This window comes from Mizuhopecten yessoensis, unplaced genomic scaffold (assembly GCF_002113885.1).
Source record: "Mizuhopecten yessoensis strain PY_sf001 unplaced genomic scaffold, ASM211388v2 scaffold11165, whole genome shotgun sequence".
NCBI lineage: Eukaryota > Metazoa > Mollusca > Bivalvia > Pectinida > Pectinidae > Mizuhopecten > Mizuhopecten yessoensis.
In genome coordinates this window covers 1,247,960-1,274,314 of record NW_018408912.1, presented here as the reverse complement: position 1 = coordinate 1,274,314, position 26,355 = coordinate 1,247,960, and the positions used below count along the sequence as shown (strand labels likewise).

Below are 26,355 nucleotides of genomic sequence, written 5' to 3'. Positions count from 1 at the left end.
ATCCATGTGCTTCTAGAATATCTGTTTGAGAGGTTATTATCTTGTGCATTCATGGCAATACAGCATGCAGTTTAATGCAGTTCAAGGGAGCTAACCTTTCCTGATAAAGACAATACAAATTTAATATATACAGTGTAGTGGTTAATTACCAAAGCCAATGCTTTTTCAAAAAGAAAAAACGCTTTTTTAATTTACAACTGAATGAATTCACAAATTAGTTATTCAAATACACACATGATGCAGTGCAAATTACTAATGATGAAAATAGTAGTTATACATATTCTGTTACCATGTTAACCTCTTCGTGTATTTGATTAAGTTGATTAAAGGGGAATAACTCATGTTTACTTGTAACCATATCAGCTCTGTCTAGCAATACAAGGTACTACTCAATTTTATAGTCTAAAAATCCAGTTTCAGTTACAATTCTTGGAAAGTCATTATAGTAATAGTTCATTCACTTTTAATTGGATTAAATTTTGAAAAATAAAATCAATGATCAATTGTCAGAATCCAAGCAGATTATTATTGCTGAAATACATTCTGTTACTAAGACTGTGCTTGGTTACTATATATAAGTTATTGGGATTGTAAATTTTCAAGATTTTATCAGTCTTCAGCAATAATTTGGATAGTAGATTCTCCAGGTTATCTTCAGCAAGGGTCTGAGAATCCTCTAGACTATACAAGTCCTTAGTCTTTTCTGGATAGAGAATTTTCCATATTGTCCAAGTCCTCATAGTAGACATTACAAAACAGAAATTTCAACGAAGTATTGCTTGTGTACAGACTGGTTAACGAAGTATTGTTTGTGTACAGACAGGTTAATGAAGTATTGCTTGTGTACAGACAGGTTAAGGAAGTATTGCTTGTGTACAGACTGGTTAACGAAGTATTGCCTGTGTACAGACAGGTTAACGAAGTATTGCTTGTATACAGACAGGTTAACAAAGTATTGCTTGTGTACACACAGGTTAACAAAGTATTGCTTGTATACAGACAGGTTAACGAAGTATTGCCTGTTTACACACAGGTTAACGAAGTATTGCTTGTGTACAGACAGGTTAACAAAGTATTGCTTGTGTACAGACAGGTTAATGAAGCATTGCCTGTGTACAGACAGGTTAATGAAGTATTGCCTGTTTACAGACAGGTTAACGAAGTAATTATTGCCTATTTACAGACATGTTAATGAAGTATTGCCTGTTTACAGACAGGTTAATGAAGTATTGCCTGTTTACAGACAGGTTAATGAAGTATTGCTTGTGTACAGACAGGCTAATGAAGTATTGCTTGTGTACAGACAGGTTAATGAAGTATTGCTTGTGTACAGACGGGTTAATGAAGTATTGCTTGTGTACAGACAGGTTAATGAAGTATTGCTTGTGTACAGACAGGTTAACGAAGTATTGCCTGTTTACAGACAGGTTAACGAAGTATTGCTTGTGTACAGACAGGTTAATGAAGTATTGCTTGTGTATAGACAGGTTAACAAAGTATTGCTTGTGTATAGACAGGTTAATGAAGTATTGCTTGTGTACAGACAGGTTAATGAAGTATTGCCTGTGTACAGACAGGTTAATGAAGTATTGCTTGTGTACAGACAAGTTAATGAAGTATTGCTTGTGTACAGACAGGTTAACGAAGTATTGCCTGTTTACAGACAGGTTAACGAAGTAATTATTGCCTGTTTACAGACAGGTTAATGAAGTATTGTCTGTGTACAGACAGGTAAAAGAAGTATTGCCTGTTTACAGACAGGTTAATGAAGTATTGCCTGTGTACAGACAGGTTAATGAAGTATTGCTTGTGTACAGACAGGGTAACGAAGTATTGCCTGTTTACAGACAGGTTAACGAAGTAATTATTGCCTGTTTACAGACAGGTTAATGAAGTATTGCCTGTGTACAGACAGGTAAAAGAAGTATTGCCTGTTTACAGACAGGTAACAGTTTTTGTTGTTTGGTCAGCAGGTAGATAAAACTTTTTTATTCGTCTGCAGGCAGCTGAAGTGGCTCCAGCAGGGAGGGATGGACAGTAGCTCAGGGCGGGGACTGAAACGCTGGCCATCTGGAGCAGACCTGGTCAAGGCATCCATTCGCAAAACACTGGTCATTGCAGATCCAGGTAAGTCTCTTTGTCATTAACATACAATTTTTTCCTCAGACGAAATATCCCTGGTGACCACCCCTGGTCAGTCATGAGGTCTAGAGTAATTGGCAGCGTTCGAACCTGTTGTGAATGTTTGTGAGGTTCAACTTCCAGTTCAAGGCAACTTATGTCAAGACCATATCATAGTGGCTTAAATTGTGTGGATATTGTTTTTATGAGGCAGCCCATGAGAACAGAATTGATTGTCCACGCTAAATTCAGTATAATGTATTTGTATGTGAAGTAAAATAAAAATTGTTTGGATTTGGTCTATTTGCTTTGAAATCCTACACTTCCTAAACTGTTGCACAAATGTTCACCTTATTTGGTTGGAAATATCAATAGAACAAAGTAATACTGTTTTTATAACTGAAGTAGGTGTGACCCCTGGTGCTTTAGGGTGGGGCTTCAGTAGAGGAATTTTGGATGTATAACTGTACTAACTAAGAATGAGCTAAATCTCCATTAGAAAAAAATCCACACATAAAAGGCATGGCCAGCCCCTTCCTGCCCCTGGGGACTTTCTTCCTAGGTCATAACATCGAAACAGTTTATATATTTACTCTATAACCAAAAAAAAAGAAAAGACATTCATGCTTCCTTGATTTGCTTCTGGCGCCACCCATTACTCTATGAATTAGTCCCTGACTCATTACATAGAAACAGTTGAGATTGTATGTTAACATATAAATGCTATGGGCTTCTTGTTGTTTATTTCTACATCATTAGCCTTTCAGTGTAGCATATTTAAACTTCATTATTATTCTTAATAGCCTCCTCAATGTCACAAATTACATTTGTATCCCCGATGTCTTTTTTAAAAATCTAGCTTTGTTATAGATTTTTGTTTAATTGGAAGCTAATCACTTAAGGGAGTTGAAAAAAGTTCCATTAATTATAATTCAATCGTAAAGCTTGCTGTGGAAAATTACATAGATTTATCAAGGAATTATTTTGTTGCAGGAAATGTTAGCGAAGGATTGATTAGAATATTGAATTTCCTTTATGTCATGTCATCTGTAGAAAATGAAATATTTATTATCCATAAGTCATACATGATTTATAGCCTTGCTCACGATCAACATCATGAAATATTTGGTAGTGCGCCTGACACATCAACATGAAATAGAAATTCAGAATAGGTTTATTTTGTAGTTCACTTATATTGAACTCATTGAATAGCTTTCAGTGTTAATGAATTTGCTATTAAATCCTGTTTAATATATAAATGAAGTACAAGAGAATACTACCCAAATAATGTTGTTTGTAATTGGGATCTAATTAGATTTTTAAAGATAGTTAACAGTTAACTGAAAATCTAACATTTAAGGAATATCAACTAACAATAATTACATGGTTGACAAACAATCCATACGCTCCATTGTTATTCTGTGTTGATGGTCACTGGAGAGTAATTGTGGGGTGGGATCACCGTTTTTCATTATGACATTATACACATGGGAATTTTCTTTAATCGACTGTATGAACGTAGGTAATAAATGTGTCGACTGGGATACTTGGTTGGACTATAAATAGGTCCCTGGACACGACCCTGACAAGGTCATAAGCATTAACAATGATTGGACACGTTAACGACACTTTAACTGATTAGGTCTCACTGTAAAGGAGGCGGATCTACAGCCTCAATTTGAAATCTCCACAACACTGATATTCGAGGTTTGGTAATCACTTATTACCCTATATTTCCATTTGATTAAAAGTAAGAATTGAATGTACCCCAGTAAATGATTTTGAAAGTACATGCAGGCATGTTTTGGTGTTTTTTTGTCCACTCTCTGGCTTAAAAAGATAATCATTTTGCCAGATTTTGTAGCCTTACCTTCATGACAGGACATGTTTGTCCAAAGGTATTAAATTGAGAGATCCACTTCTGGTCTAAAAGTTTAAAAGTTTCAACAGGTTTATTATGTCAACAGACCTATTCATACCACTGTGATTATCCAGCTACTGCTACTTATCCTTTGTCCCAGCTTGGGTTTGATGGAACAACTTTTTCTGTTTCTATTCGTCAGTATCCTGGTAATCCAACTGTCATCAAGTGACATCGACTGGTATCGTTGGTGCCTGGATCATTATGATACAGTGTAATAAGTATACAGCCTATTGTAGAAAGAGGGTTATTACCTCCCTTGTATTACAGTGACCTCTGAAGTCTTCAAGGACACCTCAGATGCAGAGTACTGTTATTGTAAAGAATTTTCCATTAGTAAAAGTGTAACATGGTAAAAAAAAACATAAAAATAATATGAAATCTGACAGATGTCACGTAGATAAATATTACAGGTGTCAACGTATTGCAAAGGGAGATAAATATAACAGGTGTCAACGTATTGCAAAGGGAGATAAATATTACAGGTGTCAATATAAGAAATATGATTCATCAATTTTGTATGAAAAATAAATGATAAGTTTGTTTTGAAAACAAATAGGAATTAAAAACTTATTTTGTCTGTTTGACTGTTGTCTCGACTCTAAACTGCTACAAACAACTCACTAAGCCAAATAGCTCTGTAATACTGCAAGCAGTCAGGGGACGGGTAACAATATATGTTTACCCATTCCTCTCCTAGGCTGTCAATATACTACAAAGGGAAATAAATCTTATAGGTGTCAATATACTAAAAAGGGAAATAAATCTTATAGTTGTCAATATACTACAAAGGTAAATAAATCTTATAGGTGTAAATATACTACTAAGGGTGATACTTGACATAGGTGTCAATATACAACAAAGGGAAATAAATCTTATAGTTGTCAATATACTACAAAGGGAAATACAGCTTTTAGGTGTCAATATACTAAAAAGGGAAATAAATCTTATAGCTGTCAATATACTACAAAGGTAAATAAATCTTATAGGTGTCAATGTACTACAAAGGGAAATAAAGCTTATAGGTGTCAATATACTGCAAAGGGAAATAAATCTTATAGTTGTCAATATACTACAAAGGGCAATAAATCTTACAGGTGTCAATATACTACAAACGGAAATAAATCTTATAGGTGTCAATATACTACAAAGGGAAATAAATCTTATAGGTGTCATACACTACAAAGTGAGATATTAACATGCCATATCTTTCTTGTTGGAGAGTTGTTTCTCCATTAACTTTTATGAATTAGTCGGTTGGTTGTTTCTAAGACATCCTTGGCATGGCTACCCTCCTATGATGTTCATGGTGACATGATTGTGACAATTTAAAAAGGTCTGTTGTAATATTACAGCTGGCCTAATACAATAACATTCCCTCCATGTCTCAGAATCTCAGTATCCCAATCCATGTAGATAATCAAAACAATTGAATTAACTCTTTTTGGTGATTTTCATAATAGAAGAAATAAGGTGTTTTATAGTTAAATCGTTAGGTTATCGTTTTGTCATAATTTTCTTTGTACTGTCCTGGTGATAAGAGCTATTTTAGGCAATGGGAAACATTTTGTGACGGTATAATCACGACGAACCTACACAACTATCAAGGTGGCTACATCCTGATGAGTACTGTACAATGAGTGAAATATAGGTCACTGTCACCAAGATTTTCCACTTTACTGGTTTTATTTAGACTTTTGTTATAGCTCTGTTACTTTAATACTAGAAGTCAAACATCAGTGGATATATCTTAAGGAGTACTATATTAGGTCACTGTAACATAATTATTTTCCACTACACTGAAAGCTGGAGCAGGGCCATATGTATGTTTTCCAAACATTTTTTTTATCAAACTGTGATATCATTTAATGAATATCACATACAGAGTCTGAAAAAATTATGGATGGAAATTTGTTGCTGGAAAAATGAAAAATGAAATAGAAAAAAAGAAAAAATTCACATGCAGAATCATTGTGATTTGAATAAAGCACATCAAAACAAAAAAGCAATATTGACTCATATATTTTAGCTGTGTATTGTAAGATCCTACAAAGAGGCTTGTGTCTTATAGCCAATTTTAAAAAAAAGCATTTGAATACATATTGTCTAAATGGGATGGCTTTATACATGAAAACTCCATTAGTTTTGCTGGAAATATTCCTATATACAGAGAAAGCTATAGAGACTATGAATATTTTATTTCAAAACTATCATTTTCAAATGCACACAATGAGCTAGCCTGAAATAAACATGTTCTGGGCACTAACCAGATTATGTATTGTTTGATTTGTGATGGCCTGCAGTTGTATGTTAGATATATTGATCAACCAAAGTATGCCTCTGAGGTAAAATGTACAGTAACAGTGTAGGGTCCCTATGTCTATACTACACAACTACTATACACACTGTTTGCTTTTAGCTTGGTTTGATTCCGACCCGTTAAAGACCAGTGTTAACTCTCCATATACCCCAGCTTTCCGTGTTACAGAACAGTTTTAACTCTCCATATACCCCAGCTTTCCGTGTTTCAGAACAGAATTGCTGTCACGGCTGCAAACAAGTGCTATTAGTGCCATCCGCTAGGGATAAGATTCTGTGATATTGATTTCAGACAGCATAGATCACTTCCATGGTAAACGGCCAATCAGAAAACGGGTCTCATATAGCTTTAGGTAACCAATGTGTACTACAAGAGGAGTTTGCATGGTGGGGTACCAATGTTCCAAACACTCAGGTGATCGGGAGTGACACAATTAGTCATCTTTAATTAATAATTGTCGTTCCTTCTCAAAGAGTGGATGTCACGTTTCACTCAATTAGTATATGGCTGAATAATGTCAGTGTTGATAACTATACCACAGGATATTGCCATGGGACACTGCATCCCATGAACCACAAATGGAATACTGTCAGCTATCAAGATAAACAGAATTTGAAGTGTACAGTGTTCCCTTACCGTCCTGTTTTATCAACACCTCTAAGACAATGTTGGAGCGATTTCGAATGCTTATTTTAGAAGCCACCACAGCTTCTCAAGGTTTGTATGGAGCAATTGTTGACGTCTACAGGGAAATGTGGAGGTCTTCACACTTCAGTGGCACTATCCAAGTGTCACATATTTCTGTTTCGTCTCTGAACTGACGTTTAGCGTCAGTAGCTGTCCAAAATTACTGGTCATCATGTTATACTGTGGTCATCTGGTTCTGGTAGTAATAAGTAGCATCAGTAGGCATCCAAATTAACTAGTCACTAATACGGTTACTCTCGGTCTGACACTGGTTTTCTTGACCAATGTCAGGATGTAATTAGATATAAGTGAATCCATGTAAGAGCTGACTGACTGTTAGATACAATGTTTTACATTAAATGCTGGTTGTTCTGACCAAAAGTGTTTCACATAACACTCTTCAATGACAAAGGTTTAATAATAGACAGTAGAGTATATTAATAGAGTCCAGGTATGGGGGATATTGAAGTTCTACACCTGGTCCCTATAATCTCCATACCTGGTTGACTCTTTCTATTCCACATCTAACATGCTGTTTTGGTATAGGACACTGGCTATATATGAATGGCTATTGGTATAGGACACTGGCTATATATGAATGGCTATTGGTATAGGACACTGGCTATATATGAATGGCTATTGGTATAGGACACTGGCTATACGAATGGCTCTTGGTATAGGACACTGGCTATATATGAATGGCCCCTTTGTGGAATTAAGAGAATCTTTCATCCCCTTTGGTCTGAGAAGTGAAATCTTAACCTAATAGGGAAGATTCTTACCCCCCTCCCGCCTTAACCTTAGAGTGAGACAGATACAGTCTATGTAGGTATGTTTTACCCCAGAGTATCTTGTTACATACTAATGGTACCATATCCTGCCACACAGAATACATTTATCTTAGAGCCATGATTATCCAGCCATCCTTATTCCCAGTAAGTAATCTTGACATCCTCATTCTCAGTAGATAAATTAGACATCTTCATTCCCCATTAGATATTCCACCCATAATCATTCCCAATAGATAATTCAGCCACTTTTATTCCCAAAAGATAATTAAGCTGTCTTCATTCCCAATGATAATTCAGCCACTTTTATTCCCAAAAGATAATTAAGCTGTCTTCATTCCCAATGATAATTCAGCCACTTTTATTCCCAAAAGATAATTAAGCTGTCTTCATTCCCAATGATAATTCAGCCACTTTTATTCCCAAAAGATAATTAAGCTGTCTTCATTCCCAATGATAATTCAGCCACTTTTATTCCCAAAAGATAATTAAGCTGTCTTCATTCCCAATAGATAATTCAGCCACTTTTATTCCCAGTAGATAATCCAGCCATCTTCATTTCCAGTATAATCCAGCCATCTTCATTCCCAAAAGATTATCCAGCCACAATGATTCCCAATAGATAATCCACCTATCTTCATTCCCAGAAGATAATCCAGCTATCTTCATTTCCAGTAGATAATCCAGCCATCTTCATTTCCAGTAGATAATCCAGCAACCTTCATTTCCAGTTGATAATCCAGCCATCTTCATTTCCAGTAGATAGTCCAGCAACCTTCATTTCCAGTAGATAATTCAGCCACTTTTATTCCCAGTAGATAATCCAGCCATCTTCATTCCCAAAAGATAATTACGCTGTCTTCGTTCCAGCCATCTTCATTCCCAGAAGATAATCGAGCCATCTTCATTTCCAGTAGATAATTCAGCCATCTTCATTCCCAGTAGATAATCCAGCCACCATGATTCCCAATAGATCATCAACCTATCTTCATTCCCAGACGATAATCAACCTATCTTCATTCCCAGAAGATAATCAACCTATCTTCATTCCCAGAAGATAATCCAGCAACCTTCATTTCCATTAGATACTCCAGTCATCTTCATTTCCAGTAAATAGTTTCAGCCATCTTCATTTCCAGTAGATAATTCAGCCATCTTCATTCTAAGTAGATAATCCAGCCATCATCATTCCAAGTAGATAATCCAGCCGTCTTATTATAAGTAGATAACCCAGCCATATTCATTCCAAGAAGATAATCCAGCCATCTTCATTCCCAATAGAAAATCAAGCCACCTACATTATCTCTTAAAGTGTCTATAGCATCAAAATGGCTGGATTAGTGGAATAATTTTGTATATAGAAGAGGAAAGGAAATCCCCTAAACTATTGGCTGGATAGTGAGACAACTGGATCATATATTGTATTGGACAACAAAACCAGTGGCATCTGGTCGCCACAAAACATATAATTTAGCATGTTTAACTCACAGTGGAGTTGACAAATCTAACAGGGCTACACTGTCTTTAACAAAATATTTACATATTTTTCTGTTGTAATGTTCCAAAGATTGTATTTATCTCACATGTTGTTGGTGGTACTGGGTTATGTCACTTTCTGTGTGTACATAGAAACGTAGCTGAAGATCACCAGACAGAGAGGCCATCTTTGATTTATTGCTTTACTTTATGAATGATAGATAAAGACCCAGACAGCTCACAAAGGTACAGCTAGTTCACACGGACGAAAAAAGGTACAGCTAGTTCACACTGACGAACAAATGTCAAGAGTGGTAAGCTGGGGTCAGAGAGACTATGTTTGTCAATACACAACAAACAAATAGACGGTTAAAGGCTATTTCTGACAGTGTTCATCATCCTGATTGAGTGTTGTGTCCAATCGCGGTCAATATTTGACATAAATACCTGTAAATAGATTGTATTATGTGAAGAGGAAATATTTGTCGTATTTTAAGATATTGTCTTTGTACATAGTTGCAGACATGATACTGTTGGTCTTTATGACAAAAAAATCAATACCTATTTTCCTCCCTATGTATACGTTATTAAATTTATATGAGTATCGGATTGCTTGGGGCAACCAAGCTCTAAATTTAGTGCGGCTATTTACAATGTGTAGAATGTTCTTTTAAAAGTTGTTTAATTAGTATGACTACCATACACATGGGAGTTTGTGTAATAGCATGGAACTCTAAATGGTGGTAGTAACCTCTTGATGATGCATTTAATTCTGAACAACATTTTAAACCGAGGTTTTTAAAAAGGTATCTGCAGTGGGATTGAAGAACACTTTTATAATCCATTTAAAAGCTTGGCCTCTTAATTTGTTGGCTTAATTTTAAGAGTATTGATTTCCTATAAATTTTAGTCCAAATGATTCTGCAACAACAGAATTTAACATTAAAACCAACTTAAGTATATTATAAAACTCTGTTTTAGCCAACATAATTATCATCATCATCATCATCATCATCATCATCATCATCATCATCATCATCATCATCATCATCATCATCACCATCATCTTCATCATTACTTCCTAGACAGGAGCTGATCCTAAGGGGGGTACTTTTTGGTCAGGGAATAAAAGGTATCTGGGGGGTACATGTTGGTCGGGTGTATAAAAAGTATCCGGGGGGGTGAGGAGTTGAAGATAGGTTGGGTAATGACTATAACATAACTGTAAATGTTTTTACATGACTCCCCAATCCTTATTTTGTCCAGTGATTAAAAATAATTTTGGCATAATTTCCTGGCCCCAGAGGTGGGGATTGGTGGGGTAGGGGTGGATAAATATTCCCCTGTAATGTCCTGTTCAAGTTCTGAACTCAATAAGATAAAAAAAAAGAGAAAAATCATTTTTTCATAGGGGGGTACTTTTTGGTCAGGGTATAAAAAGTATCAGGGGTACATTTTGGTCGGGTGTATAAAAAGTATCCGGGGGGTGGGGAATTGAATATAGGTTGGGTAATGACTATAACATAAATGTAAATGTTTCTACTTGAGTCCCCAAACCTTATTGTGTCCAGTGATTAAAAATAATTTTGGCATAATTTCCTGGCCCCGGGGTTGGGGATTGGTGGGGTAGGGGTGGATAAATATTCCCCTGTAATGTCCTGTTGAAGTCCTGAACTTAATTGGTTTGAAAATAGATGAATGTATTTTTTTTTCACAAGGGGGGTACTTTTTATGCAGGGGGGGGGGGGTTACATTTTATGCAGGTATAAAAAGTATCCGGATACTTTTTGGTAGGGGGGTACTTTTTATGCATGACACCGGACACTAAAATGGAATTCTCTGGTAGCCAATGTACATCTGTGCAACATGAAATTATATCTTAGCCAACATCAGTGTTTTTCTGTCTTAGCCAGAATGTGTACAACTGAAACTTTATCTTTGCCAACTTATGTAGTATCTGAAATTATTTCTTAGCCAACTTATGTGTATTCTAACATTTTATCTTAGCCAGCAACTGTACATTCTGATATGTTATTTTTGCCAACATGTATACTATCCTAAATTCTATGTTAGCCAATATCTGGACAATCTGAAATTCTCTCTTTGTCAACATTTACACTATTTTACAATCTGAAATTCTCTCTTTGTCAACATTTATTCTATCTTATAATCTTATAATTATGTCTTTGCCAGTATTTGTCCAGCAGTTTATATGGTTTTATCTTAGCAGATTTCTCTTATTAAACATTTTATCCTGACCAAAAGCTTTGCTATCTGATAATATGACAAATTCCTGTGTTTTATTTGGTCTTGGTCTGCGCATCAATTTTAGCATCAAAACAATTGCATCTGGTCATTTTGAAGACAGTGAAGATTTTAGGGCCCAGATTTTGTGAATTTAGATTGTGAATCTTTAAGGAATAAAAAACTTTGCTGCATGACTGCAGACACACTGATTGATTTTGTAAGATTTCAGTCTCGGGAATAATAACCTAGGCAGAGGCGAACTCTCCAGTTAAATAAGCGTGGAAGACGAAACAGAATACATTAGGGCTGAACGCACGCGCCAGGCCGTGTGGTGTAGTTAATGATCGTCATTAGGGTACGACTCATCCTGTCTGCATTGTAAAATGTCTGCATAGCTCCATAAAGTCAACCTAAGACAGATATAAAAGCAATCCTTAGAACAGCGGATGACATGTTTTTATATATGTATACATTTGTTTTTTCCAGACAGAATTTCACAATGAGTGGAAACCTGAGTTTCTTGATGCAGTTTCTATGATTTATCAAAAAATTATTTCTCACACCATTTCCAAATATCCTTCTGGGCATCCTCTGACCCAGTTTCACTTTTGTTTTAACTTTCCCGTTTGTCCTGTTTTATTCATAAACCTGAGTAAATTGCCTTCCCTGTTTACCGAATACATCTTACCTGGTACACATTGTTACTAAAATAATTACAGCTTCGTCTCATTTGTTTAATTACTGAAACAAAGTTCCCCCTTAACTATCTGGCTTAGAATTATTCCTAACTATTAAGATCTGTGATGTGTGGATGATTGGGTGTATGGTTTGCTGAGTAAAGCTGTGCTTATATTGTAACTGTGATCCAGTACTGCACTAGGGGTATCATGTGGTATCTGACACAGTCAAGAGTCAATGAATTTGGAGTAATTAAAGAACCATGGCTGGGAAAGTGTTTAATAATTAACAAACTCTTACAATGATGTAGCAGCCAACCACCATTAAGAAGAGATAAACTGGTGCTGAAGGTTCGGTCGTATTGGGTCATTTCTCAGTTCATTTCTCCGATTACAAACATCTGTTCTGTATTTTCAATAAATTCTGAGTAAAAATAATTCAATTTCATAAAAAAGAAATGTTATGCAATCTTTTTCCAGACTTGATTAAAAAGTGTATCTATACAATTATATATACCCTTGTCTGTGTTTAAAAAATGATTAAACTCATAAATAATTATATTAAGTTATAAAAATTACCATACTTCTGTTCCAGATTAATCAAAACAAACCAAAAAAATATCCAAGTTTTTTGTTCATGATGAATCAAAGGATTGTGGTTTTTGTATGAATTTGAATATCAGAGCATTTGTTTGAAGATTTCCTGGAATTCCCAGTGAATTTGTAATGTAGTAGGACGAGGAATAGTGATAAAGATGTGCCGAACCTACAACCATTGGCTCTCCAGCCAGATGCTCTACTGCTGAGCTAAAGGGAAATTCCCTACAGCTGATGCTTGTAAGGCAACCTAATCAATGCACATCTTTTACAGTAATATCAGAGCATTTGTTTGAAGATTTCCTGGAATTCCCAGACTAGCCTAACTGTTGAACTAGAACATTTCCTGGAATTCCCAGGCTAGCCTAACTGTTGAACTAGAACAATTATGGCTATGTCAGTCTAATGGACTTCTGTGTATTAGAACCATACAAACCTTGGTTGCATTTGTTGTAATAGCAGTTGCCTCCCCTTTATAGAGCTTTCCTGGAATTGTAACACCATGACAATGTGGACTCTGACCTATGTAATCACTTACTGTGTTTCAATAGCTGAATGTCAGATGTCAACATCCTCACTCTTTGACTTTGTTTGTCAAGCTCCATTGAAGGAGTGGTGTGTGATGTGCACTGTATTAAGGAAGCTTACATTGAAGCCATTTGTCAGTTGTACGAAACAGTAATCAATTATTTACGTGGGATTTATCTTACCGTCAGATTGCCTCCATAAACACCAATGTTTTGACAGTAAGATGGAAGCCATCACATCAGTGGCCGTCAATCAGGTGTGTGTGTACATGTGTGACTGTGTATCCGTCCATCAGGTGTGTGTGTACATGGGTGACTGTGTACCTGTCCATCAGGTGTGTGTGTGTGTACATGTGTGACTGTGTACCCGTCCATCAGGTGTGTGTGTAAATGTGTGACTGTGTATCCGTCCATCAGGTGTGTGTGTACATGTGTGACTGCATACCCTTCCATCAGGTATGTGTGTGTGTACATGTGTGACTGGGTATCCATCCATCAGGTATGTGTGTGTGTACATGTGTGACTGTGTATCCGTCCATCAGGTGTGTGTGTGTACATGTGTGACTGTGTACCCTTCCATCAGGTGTGTGTGTACATGTGTGACTGTGTATCCATCCATCAGGTGTGTCTGTACATGTGTGACTGTGTATCCTTCTATCACGTATGTGTGTGTGTACATGTGTGACTGTGTACCTGTCCATCAGGTGTGTGTGTGTGTACATGTGTGAGTGTGTATCCGTCCATCAGGTGTGTGTGTACATGTGTGACTGTGTACTTGTCCATCAGGTGTGTGTGTGTACATGTGTGACTGTGTACCCTTCCATCAGGTGTGTGTGTACATGTGTGACTGTGTATCCTTCTATCAGGTATGTGTGTGTGTACATGTGTGACTGTGTATCCGTCCATCAGGTGTGTGTGTACATGTGTGACTGTGTATCCGTCCATCAGGTGTGTGTGTACATGTGTGACTGTGTATCCGTCCATCAGGTGTGTGTGTACATGTGTGACTGTGTATCCGTCCATCAGATGTGTGTGTACATGTGTGACTGTGTACCCATCCATCAGGTGTGTGTGTGTGTACATGTGTGACTGTGTACTTGTCCATCAGGTGTGTGTGTACATGTGTGACTGTGTACCCATCCATCAGGTGTGTGTGTGTACATGTGTGACTGTGTAACCGTCCATCAGGTGTGTGTGTACATGTGTGACTGTGTACCCGTCCATCAGGGGTGTGTGTGTGTGCATGTGTGACTGTGTACTTGTCCATCAGGTGTGTGTGTACATGTGTGACTGTGCACCCATCCATCAGGTGTGTGTGTACATGTGTGACTGTGTACCAGTCCATCAGGTGTGTGTGTGTGTGTACATGTGTGACTGTGTACCCGTCCATCAGGTGTGTGTGTGTGTACATGTGTGACTGTGTACTTGTCCATCAGGTGTGTGTGTACATGTGTGACTGTGTACCCATCCATCAGGTGTGTGTGTACATGTGTGACCATGTACTTGTCCATCAGGTGTGTGTGTACATGTGTGACTGTGTACCCGTCCATCAGGTGTGTGTGTACATGTTTGACTGTGTACTCGCTGTTACATGTACATACACACTTGCATCATTATATATATACACATTCATAAGTACAATTGTACCATGAGGTGTGTAATGTGCTGGGTCATTGTACCACGAGGTGTGTAATGTGCTGGGTCATTGTACCACGAGGTGTATAATGTACTGGGTCATTGTACCATGAGGTGTGTAATGTGCCGGGTCATTGTACCACGAGGTGTGTAATGTGCTGGGTCATTGTACCACGAGGTGTGTAATGTGCACGGTCATTGTACCACGAGGTGTGTAATGTGCTGCTATGAAACAAAGGAACAATATCAAGCAATATAAACAACAGGAAGTGGATTATTTTTAGGTCACCTGAGACAAAGTCTCAAGTGACCTATTGCGATCGCCTTTTGTCCGTCGTCGTCCGTCGTCCTTCGTCTGTCGTGCGTCCGTAAACAATTTACATTTTCGACTTCTTCTCCAAAACCCCTGAACCAATTTCAATGAAATTTTGCAGGGACCTTCCATGGACAAAGGTCAACAAAAATAGTGGCCAGTTTAGTCCCAAGCCCCCAGGGGCCTGAGGGGCGAGGCCAAAAAGGGTAAAATTGACTAAAATTTCAAAAATCTTCTTCTCCAAAACCCCTGAACCAATTTCAATGAAATTTTGCAGGAACCTTCCATGGACAAAGGTCAAAAAAAACAGTGGCCGGTTTAGTCCCAAGCCCCCAGGGGCTTGAGGGGCGGGGTCAAAAAGGGTCAAATTGACTAAAATTTCAAAAATCTTCTTCTCAAGACCCAGATATGGTAGAATCAAATACTCTTCATATATGGAAGGGTGTTAGGGTGCTTTACCAAAATTGTGAATTTCTTGACCCTGGGGTCTCACATTTCCCTCTGGGGAGGGGGTAAACTTTACTATAGTTTATATAGGGAAATCACATTTTGGACCAACATTTGTTTAATTTCCATTGGAAGTAATTCAATTTGGGTTAGCATTATCAGTATTAGGTAGCAGTTTGATAATAAGCACATATCAGCCCTGACTGACCCCCAGGGGCTGATGGGTGGGGCCAAAAAGGGTCGAATTTACTGAAATTTCAAAAATCTTCTTCTCAAGACCCAGATATGGTAGAATCAAATACTCTTCATAGATGGAAGGGTCTTAAGGTTTATGACCCTAGGGTCTCACGTTTACCCCCTGGGGAAGGGGGGGGGGGGGGCAAAATTTATTATGGTTTATAATGGCAAATGATACTTTGAATATTACATGTTAATAACTTGATTGGAATTATAACCTTGAGTTGACAGTTTGATACTTTGAAAATTTTGAGCCAGCCCTACCCCCAAGGGCTGTAGGGTGGGGCTCAAAGGAGTCAGTGTGCTAAAATTTCTTCATTTTCCTTGTTTAGAATCAGAGGTGCTAGTTTCAAATACTTTTCAGTCAGAAATCTGTATGCTAGATATTGAATAAGGTGGTTTTATTGTTTTTTGTCACTTTGAATAATATTTCTGTTCATGTTAAAAACAAAATCAACTCTCTGTATAAATATATCAGGTGACCGTGAAGGCCCATGGGGCTCTTGTTTAATTATAGATTTGTCAATCTTTTATTTTGAAATTAAAGTGTCTACTTCAATAAGATTATTATGCACTGCAGATATTGAAAAAACAGGTGCAAAATTTTGAAATGTTGGGTTTCAAAAGAGTACCATCAATAACACCATACTTCTACTCAATGATGAGAATATTGTCAATTAAACCCTTAATTTGCATAAGGCTTTTATAGCCTGCAACTCATTTCATAAAAAAACTTCAGGTGGAAATAGAAATTTTTGATATTCTGTTCATCATCTGTTATATAGTTTTCTATTCACATGTGAATAGATCTCTACAGCTCTTACATATTGTAACATTTTACTACTTTATTTATTGTATCAAAATTTTATGAGATAACTGAATACAGACATAACGTTTGGTAAAATATTTGGTTTTCATCAGTAGATGTCACTGTGTCAAACACACAGTAGTACTGTAATAAAGAGCAAGGTTAAGGTCAGCTGTATCTATGGAAACAAATGAAAATTATGTATTACTGTCGTCTTAACTTAGATATCATTTGTCATATAGCTCTGAGAAAAATAAACAATTCAAGAAAATGTTTTAAGGCCATTAACCATTACAACAAATTTTCATAAAATTGATTCGTAATTATAGTTTCCTGAAAGGTCAGTATATGATGGATGGTTACAGGAACTTCTTCATCAAATGTTACTGACATCGGATGTTACAACATTGGATGTTTGTTGACATTATGCTATGTATTGTTGACTTAGGATTGACCTTGAGCTGGTTTTTGTTAACATACTATTACCTTGAGCTGATTTTTGTTGACTAATGGGTTGACCTTAAGCTGTTTTGTGTTGGATTAGAATTGACCTTTGTTTTGTACTGTGTGAACAGATGAAGTAATTAGGCGTCCCCTTCCTGTCTGTAGAGGGTTCTGACAGAACAATCCTCCTGATAGATCAGTCCTGCTGTAGTATCAGCATCAGGGATATATGACAGGTATTGATCAGTGTGTGGTGTTCTCCATACACCCATTAACAGGACAAGACCAAGACACAGAAAGCTTGTTTATCTAACAGATAAAATAGCTCTAGAATTTGCTTTATTTTCTATCAATCAGTGTGGGTTCTCTGTGTACCCACTAACAGAACTAGACCAAGACAATGACACTTTTTATTCCCGTGCTTTATTCATGTATTGAGAATATATTGGAAAAGAATTGTATTTTTTATGATATTCAAAATTTCAAAAAGTAAATTTTATGAGATGTTCTTAATATAAAAAGAGTTTTTATATCAAGAAAATGACATGCTTGAAATCCTATATATTTAAACAAGGATTTGCATGATTATGAGGTAGACATCAGTGCTTGTCAAGGTCTACAACCAAACATTGATCCAAGCATGACATTGAGTAATTAGTTCCTAGTAACACAATGAGGATAACATCTAACAAAAAAAGAATGTCATCACTCTAATTTAACATTCTGTTTAATTAAAATTGGATGAAGTATTTCTGAGGTGGTTCTGGTGCATTTTCATGTTTGTTCTATGGATTTTTCTGTAAGCTGTGTGTAGTAATTGGTTTTACTGGGGGCAGCATGTTAAAGGACAGAGAAATCAAATAACATTTTAACAGCATGTACATGTACCAGTACAGTTGTAAGACATACACAGTCTTTAATGTGAAACAGAGAAAAACATAAACCACAGCATCTACACACAAAATATACCAAACTCTCAACACAAAATGGCAGAATATATCATGGCTTCAAAACACCAGGGCATGCTATATACCATAGTGTCAACACACAAGGGTAAAGCATCAAAACACAGGGACATTACACACCACTAGTATACACAGAGACCTATACCTACTTTCTACTTTTAGATTTTTCAGATTTCGTATAAGACATCTCATCAGTTAGCTTTTTAAGGACTTCCTGAAGAGGAATGTGAAACATTGCTTTTTACTTGAATCCTTCTGGAATTCCTGCAAGATGACGGACGGATGGTTGTATATAGCAGTGTGTTTGTAGTTTTGACAACTATTGATATATATTCCTCACATAAGCTGCCGCTGCCTTGTCTCTGAAGCGTCTCAGGGATTGGTATATGGAGCGTTATGATGACCCTGTGACAGTAAGAACGCTGTAAATCAACATTTATTTGAGTCGTCCAGCTGTTTCCATGGTGATATGTCCTGTTGTCATGGAGACACAAAGAGACAAGACAGTTATGATTACTTAAGTTTGATCACAATTTACAGATAGTGGTCCTGAGCTGATGAGAAGTCGGTCTTGTGATTACCATGGAAGGCAGGATAACCTCAGATATTGAAATTTACAATTTTAAGTGAAAGTTGGAGAGGATTGTACTGGGCACTTAGAGAAGAAAAGAACTTCCCAAGGTCTAAATTCAGTGGATAAGGTACTAGTTTGAGCATTGATGCTCATTTAATAAATATGGCAGTTCAATTCTGATCTAATCCAAAATAGTGATTTTTGTCTCGCCGCCACGAAGTACAAGTGAGACATAGGTGTTGCTTTTACGGCGACGGCAGCGATGGCGGCGTCAACATTAAGTTTTTGTGGTAAAGTTAGTTTCTCTGAAAGTATGAGCGCTACACCAACCAAACTTGGACCATTGACTCATCTTAGGTAGTACATCTCAACCCATGCATCAAATGCTGAATGCGGCCTACCTTTCTTGGTCCATTGACTTTGTCAGCATTTCCATATACAATAATTTTTTGCTTTTAACTTAGTTTCTCTGATATGTACATTGATGGTCAAAGCGGGCCATAGGCGAGACATATCAATCCGAATGGCTTGTTTAAATAACATTTATGCACACTTTAAACATTAGGTTCCATAATGAATGACTCTTGTTTATCAAGTTAGGACATTTTCAAAATTTAAATCAAGAAATAAATTATATGAGGGTTTTTTTTTTTGGTTTTTTTTTTACAAAATTTGAAAATGAGCAGGAGCTAGACAAATTCAAAAATGAAACATCCGGGGCCGGCCTTCTACCACAATTTCTGATGTTTTGTTAAGTAATTGACATCAAACATTTAGCAATGACAAGCCATGTGTTTTAAGAATTTGTTTTAAGATGCAAATTTTGCAAGTTGATATGCTAGAGTATAAAGGTCACAAAGGTGAAGGACACAGGATATGGAGTGGCATATAGAAGTATAGACAGGGGTCAAAAGTTAGATGGATTCATTGAAAGTCGAAATTAGCAACATCTATTGTCATTACAGTCTTTTATCAGAGGTCATCAGCTAGAGGTCAAGAGATGAAGGAAGCACATAACAACAAATGTGAATGCCACAGTCTGCATACTTATCGTACATTAAAATTCAAGGTCAGAGGTCAAAAATGTGAAGGATTTGCATTTGTTTGAAACTAATAGTAACATTGCTGATATCACAGTATTTTCATAGGACAGTTTTCAGTTCATGGTCAAAGCAATTCAGGTGTTATATAAGTCATTTTCAATGTTTTGCAAATTCAAATAAAACGATTTGTCATGGGAAATGTAAGTATGTTTCAGTATTGTTCTCTGTGTTGATTGATGGCAAAAAGGCAAAGCATACTCTGTAAAGCGTACTCTGTAAAGCATACTCTGTAAAGAATACTCTGTAAAGCATACTCTGTAAAACATACTCTGTAAAGCTTACTCTGTAAAGCATACTCTGTAAAGCGTACTCTGTAAAGCTTACTCTGTAAAGCGTACTCTGTAAAACATACTCTGTAATGCATACTCTGTAAAGCGTACTCTGTAAAGCTTACTCTGTAAAGCATACTCTGTAAAGCTTACTCTGTAAAACATACTCTGTAAAGCTTACTCTGTAAAGCTTATTCTGTAAAGCATACTCTGTAAAGCATACTCTGTAAAGCTTATTCTGTAAAGCTTACTCTGTAAAGCATATTCTGTAAAGCTTATTCTGTTAAGCATACTCTGTAAAGCTTACTCTGTAAAGCATACTCTGTAAAGCATACTCTGTAAAGCTTACATCGCAGGTTTTGATGAATGAACTTGGTATTTAACTAAGATGTATAGTAAGAGAAAAGTAATTTATAATGATGTACAGCTGCGGGATGGGTTGGATGTCGGTTAAACCTATGATGATGGATGTACAGCTGCGGGATGGGTTGGAGCATCACACTTACGTAAGTCAGAGGTCCGAGGTTCAATCCTTTCTATACATCACACTCACGTAAGCCAGAGGACCGAGGTTCAATCCTTTCTATACATCACACTTACGTAAGCCAGAGGACCGAGGTTCAATCCTTTCTATACATCACACTTACGTAAGCCAGAGGTCCGAGGTTCAATCCTTTCTATACATCACACTCACGTAAGCCAGAGGTCCGAGGTTCAATCCTTTCTATACATCACACTTACGTAAGCCAGAGGACCGAGGTTCAATCCTTTCTATACATCACACTTACGTAAGCCAGAGGTCCGAGGTTCAATCCTTTCTATACATCACACGTACGTAAGCCAGAGGTCCGAGGTTCAATCCTTTCTATAGTTTCATAGAAAATTATTGATCTCTGTTACATTGATGCTATGAACTTTAACATGAATGTCGTGATACTAGCATAGATGTGTTGTTTCTTGTTTGGATTTGGGAGTGGGATGGGGGACGGGGATTTTCATCTTAGCCACAGCTCCAGCTGTATGACAGCACTATATTGACCAATGAAGACTTCTATAACACCAGTCACATTGCTCTAACACAAGGCTGCTTGTCAGAGTTGCCGATCTATACACTGCCAACGACAAAGGTTTTAGTTAGAAAGGAAAACACACGGGTCCCAACGGTTGTAATTGTGGCTACAATGTTGTCTTAGCTTCTTTGGTCCCCTATAAGATAACCCAAATAAAAAAAATCCTGATTCCCCAGGATATTTCACATGAGTCACCTCATACGATCAGGCAGTGAGATATAGCAGGCCAGCTCTTTTTCAATATCTAGTAATGATTTAAAGTTTCTGCATAAACCTTATGTATATTGGCTGTAGATAAGCTGAACCGTATCCCTGTATGTACAGACTGTGTGCCAGTAGACAATCGATGTGTGTATGCTAATGGTTGTATATCACATGTCAGCCTGTCAGGGCTACCTATCAAGTTGCCTTAACTTTCCGTTAAAACAGAATGCAGGCAGATCACAGTCTATTGATGTTGTTACATGTTGCATTCATTTACATAGAATATGGTCGCCTAATGTGCAATTATTGGCCTATTATGGATGCATTCTCACAACATTTTAGAAATGTTTTACAGTCATTATGCTCAGTCATCATAACCAGCTAGAAGCAGTGTATGATAGATGCAGCTTCCCATTATGAGCACACCAGGGTATGGTGAAGGATCATGATAATTCATAGGGATGAGGAGGTGGGCTAATTTAATCAACAACACAAATTGTTTAAAGCATAAAAAGCTTGTATACATAAAATAGTGATTCACAGCAGCTAAAAGTCTAAACTGAAAAACAATGCTGTAATTAGTAGCTGACTGGTCCACATAAATCTACTCTTCTATCTGTTCTGGCTTGTAGCGTAATTCCTCATATATCACATATCTGATTTCCTAATCTAATGATGTGTGTATGACAGTCAATCACAAGCAATGGCAACATTGTAATTAAGGGATTCCTTGTCAGACATGCTCCTTCAGTAATTACACATTTATTGGTATGCTGGGAATATAGTGTCCGCATCAAATCGCTGTTGTTATATAAGCTTGTATAATTTCATGGACATAATCCCTCAATGTTATGCTCTAGACTGGAGGATTTGGTTCCTTATAGCTGTATGGTATATAGAATGATTGATCCTAGTTATGTGATTTTTAAGACATGTCTGAGATTCAGCGTGTTTTTATCTCATAAACCTGGTTTTAGTGATGATCAAATTCTAGTTTTATGGTGTCTCATACCATGAATATTTTTTCATTACTTCATTAATGTCTTTTTCAGAATATTATTTAAATGTGAGGTCCAAAAGTGTGATGTATTCTTGGTTTTATTAGATTTTCTTGTTTGTTGCTGCTTAAGTAAAATAAAAAGATATTACGTAATATCTAATAAAAGTGGCAAGATAGATTAAAATACAATTGGTCTTTTACAAAGAAGTATAGGTTTATTTGGGGATGAAAGTGAAAGCTGATGAATCTGAGTCAAAGATAGTTCGTAATTTGTCTTTACGAAGAAGGATATGTGTATTAGGACAAGAAACCCTGATGTCTAAGTTAAAGATATTTCACAATTTTGACTTTTACAAAGATGGATATGTGTGTTTTTTGACAAACAATCCTGATGCCTGAGTCAATGATAGTTCGTAATTTGTCTATAACGAAGAATAATATGTTTTTTCGTAAAAGGAAATGGATGCCTCAGTCAGAGATGGTTTGTATCGAGGAGGAGATGTGGATTAACTGGGGTGAACAAGAGTGCATGAATCGTGAATCTGCTGACTGGTGGTGATTTGTACTTAATGTAACCACTAGTGCTGCTGTGATACCTTGGCAGAAGTACGGAGATCAGCAGTCATTGATGAGTCTGATCAGGCATGCCATTGTGTAGTCTCCACCACTAGAGTCAGTTGGGTCTGGAGTTACATTGTGTATAGTGTAAATATCAGCCATTGATGAGTCTGATCAGGCGTGCCACTGTGTAGTCTCCACCACTAGAGTCAGTTGGGTCTGGAGTTACATTGTGTATAGTGTAAATATCAGCCATTGATGAGTCTGATCAGGCGTGCCACTGTGTAGTCTCCACCACTAGAGTCAGTTGGGTCTGGAGTTACATTGTGTATAGTGTAAATATCAGCCATTGATGAGTCTGATCAGGCGTGCCACTGTGTAGTCTCCACCACTAGAGTCAGTTGGGTCTGGAGTTACATTGTGTATAGTGTAAATATCAGCCATTGATGAGTCTGATCAGGCGTGCCACTGTGTAGTCTCCACCACTAGAGTCAGTTGGGTCTGGAGTTACATTGTGTATAGTGTAAATATCAGCCATTGATGAGTCTGATCAGGCGTGCCACTGTGTAGTCTCCACCACTAGAGTCAGTTGGGTCTGGAGTTACATTGTGTATAGTGTAAATATCAGCCATTGATGAGTCTGATCAGGCGTGCCACTGTGTAGTCTCCACCACTAGAGTCAGTTGGGTCTGGAGTTACATTGTGTATAGTGTAAATATCAGCCATTGATGAGTCTGATCAGGCGTGCCACTGTGTAGTCTCCACCACTAGAGTCAGTTGGGTCTGGAGTTACATTGTGTATAGTGTAAATATCAGCCATTGATGAGTCTGATCAGGCGTGCCACTGTGTAGTCTCCACCACTAGAGTCAGTTGGGTCTGGAGTTACATTGTGTATAGTGTAAATATCAGCCATTGATGAGTCTGATCAGGCGTGCCACTGTGTAGTCTCCACCACTAGAGTCAGTTGGGTCTGGAGTTACATTGTGTATAGTGTAAATATCAGCCATTGATGAGTCTGATCAGGCGTGCCACTGTGTAGTCTCCACCACTAGAGTCAGTTGGGTCTGGAGTGACATTGTGTATAGTGTAAATATCAGCCATTGATGAGTCTGATCAGGCGTGCCACTGTGTAGTCTCCACCACTAGAGTCAGTTGGGTCTGGAGTGACATTGTGTATAGTGTAAATATCAGCCATTGATGAGTCTGATCAGGCGTGCCACTGTGTAGTCTCCACCACTAGAGTCAGTTGGGTCTGGAGTGACATTGTGTATAGTGTAAATATCAGCCATTGATGAGTCTGATCAGGCGTGCCACTGTGTAGTCTCCACCACTAGAGTCAGTTGGGTCTTGAGTGACATTGTGTATAGTGTAAATATCAGCCATTGATGAGTCTGATCAGGCGTGCCACTGTGTAGTCTCCACCACTAGAGTCAGTTGGGTCTTGAGTGACATTGTGTATAGTGTAAATATCCGCCATTGATGAGTCTGATCAGGCGTGCCACTGTGTAGTCTCCACCACTAGAGTCAGTTGGGTCTTGAGTGACATTGTGTATAGTGTAAATATCCGCCATTGATCAGCACCATTATTAGTTAATATGGTTCTCTTTTTACCCGTGTTATATTGCTTTATAGTAAAATATCGGTCAGCCTTGGAGGCTGAGGTGCTCATCAATATCAAACAATGTTTTGTATGAAAGTTGTTTTTAGATAGCGTAATGTTAATTATCTAATACAGTGACCATGTTGATAATGGAGATGATTTGTAGGTTTACCAGGCCTATATATATGTTACTCTGGTACTGTGGATACACAATACGATGAAACATGTATAACAAATAAAGGTCAGCTGTTTATAAAGTCCATTCACGTATCACCAGTACATGTCCCTATTGGCAGCCATTATATCACCTATACACCAAGGCCGCTGTTGTATGACAAGAACCTGCCAAACATACCATATTATGGGAAATATGGATGCCTCACAATACAAATATTAACCAAAGCTTTCTATTCTAACAGCTTATCATGATAGCACTTTTAAATTCAGGTGATTAAAAACTTGCGCTTTCAAGAGATTTTCAATCATTTATTTTTGCTTCTACAAAATTTGAACCTGTTCAGTCTGATGACAGATTTGAGCACCACAGCATGTCTGGTCTCTCAGAGATCCTATCATGCTGCCAATATAACTTAAATGCATTAACAGTTCACTTGATTTACACATAAATATACTTATACCATATACTATATTTGTCTATTTTTCTCTTAAATTTCCTTCACAAAATAAGCTGACTAGGTTTAATACAGCTCCTTTTGTAGTGTGTGTGTGATGTTCTGTGTGTTACAGCTTAACTGTTGCTGCCCACTAATGAATTCAGGTATACAGCACACAGCAGCGGAGGTACCAATACAGCAATGCTCCACTAAGGAATTCAGGTATACAGCACACAGCAGCGGAGGTACCAATACAGCAATGCTCCACTAAGATTAACTACACTTATATAACCAACGAGTCCTTGAGTTCAAGGCTGGCATGGCTGTTTCCTTTCTCTGTACTGTATCCAGAATTTATGACATATCCTGGATATATGTAATAAATGTAGTCTTTGTGTAGAAAACATGTCAGCTATTATCTTAGGTATAACTCTGTATCTATATGTCCTTTATTGACTTTCCTAAGTACTTGATTTTCAGACACAGATAGGTAAATTGAAACAATTAATGTTCACTCTTTGTTCAAGGTCTTTGTAAAAGTTATGTCTGTAAATAAAAACTGTTAATTTAGAACCTTGTGGTACCTTTCATTACTGATTCAGATGGTTCAGAGCCTTGTATCATTGCAATGTTGACTTCGTGGTGCATTTGTATGGCTTACTCTGAACCCTGTGATGTCTGTATTGTTGACTCAGAATCTTGTGGTACCTTTGTACCCTTGACTCTGAGTGGTATCTTTGAATTGCTGACCCCAAACCTTGTGGTACCTTTGTACTCTTGACTCTGAGTGGTTCCATTGTATTATTGTCTCCTAAGCTAGTGGTACTTTTGAAATCTTGTCTATAAGTGATACTTTTGTATTGCTGATTTGGGCCCTTATGATGGTACATTTGTACTCCTGACTGGATGATTCCATTGTGTTGCTGTATCCTAAGCTAATAGTACTTTTGTACTCCGAAGTGACACCTTTGTATTGCTGATTTAGTCTCTAATGGTTACTTTGTATTGCTGTCTCCAGCCTTGTGTTAACTTTGTACTGCTGTCTCCAGCCTTGTGGTAACTTTGTATTGCTGTTTCCAGCCTTGTGGTAACTTTGTATTGCTGTCTCCAGCCTTGTGGTAACTTTGTACTGCTGTCTCCAGCCTTGTGGTA

General features: G+C 37.4%; 1 protein-coding gene across 2 annotated transcripts in view; it reads left to right on the top strand.

Moving 5' to 3' along the window:
- The window catches only part of LOC110467183, a 124,770-nt gene that overhangs the window by 38,459 nt on the left and 59,956 nt on the right, over positions 1 to 26,355 (top strand). The window contains exon 4 of one of the 2 annotated variants that reach the window (XM_021524156.1): positions 2,003 to 2,127. In XM_021524156.1, the coding sequence (XP_021379831.1) occupies positions 2,003 to 2,127 (125 nt within the window). Of the gene's footprint in view, positions 1 to 2,002; positions 2,128 to 6,380; positions 7,080 to 26,355 lie in introns of those variants that run through there. The other variant, XM_021524157.1, reaches the window with a different exon arrangement.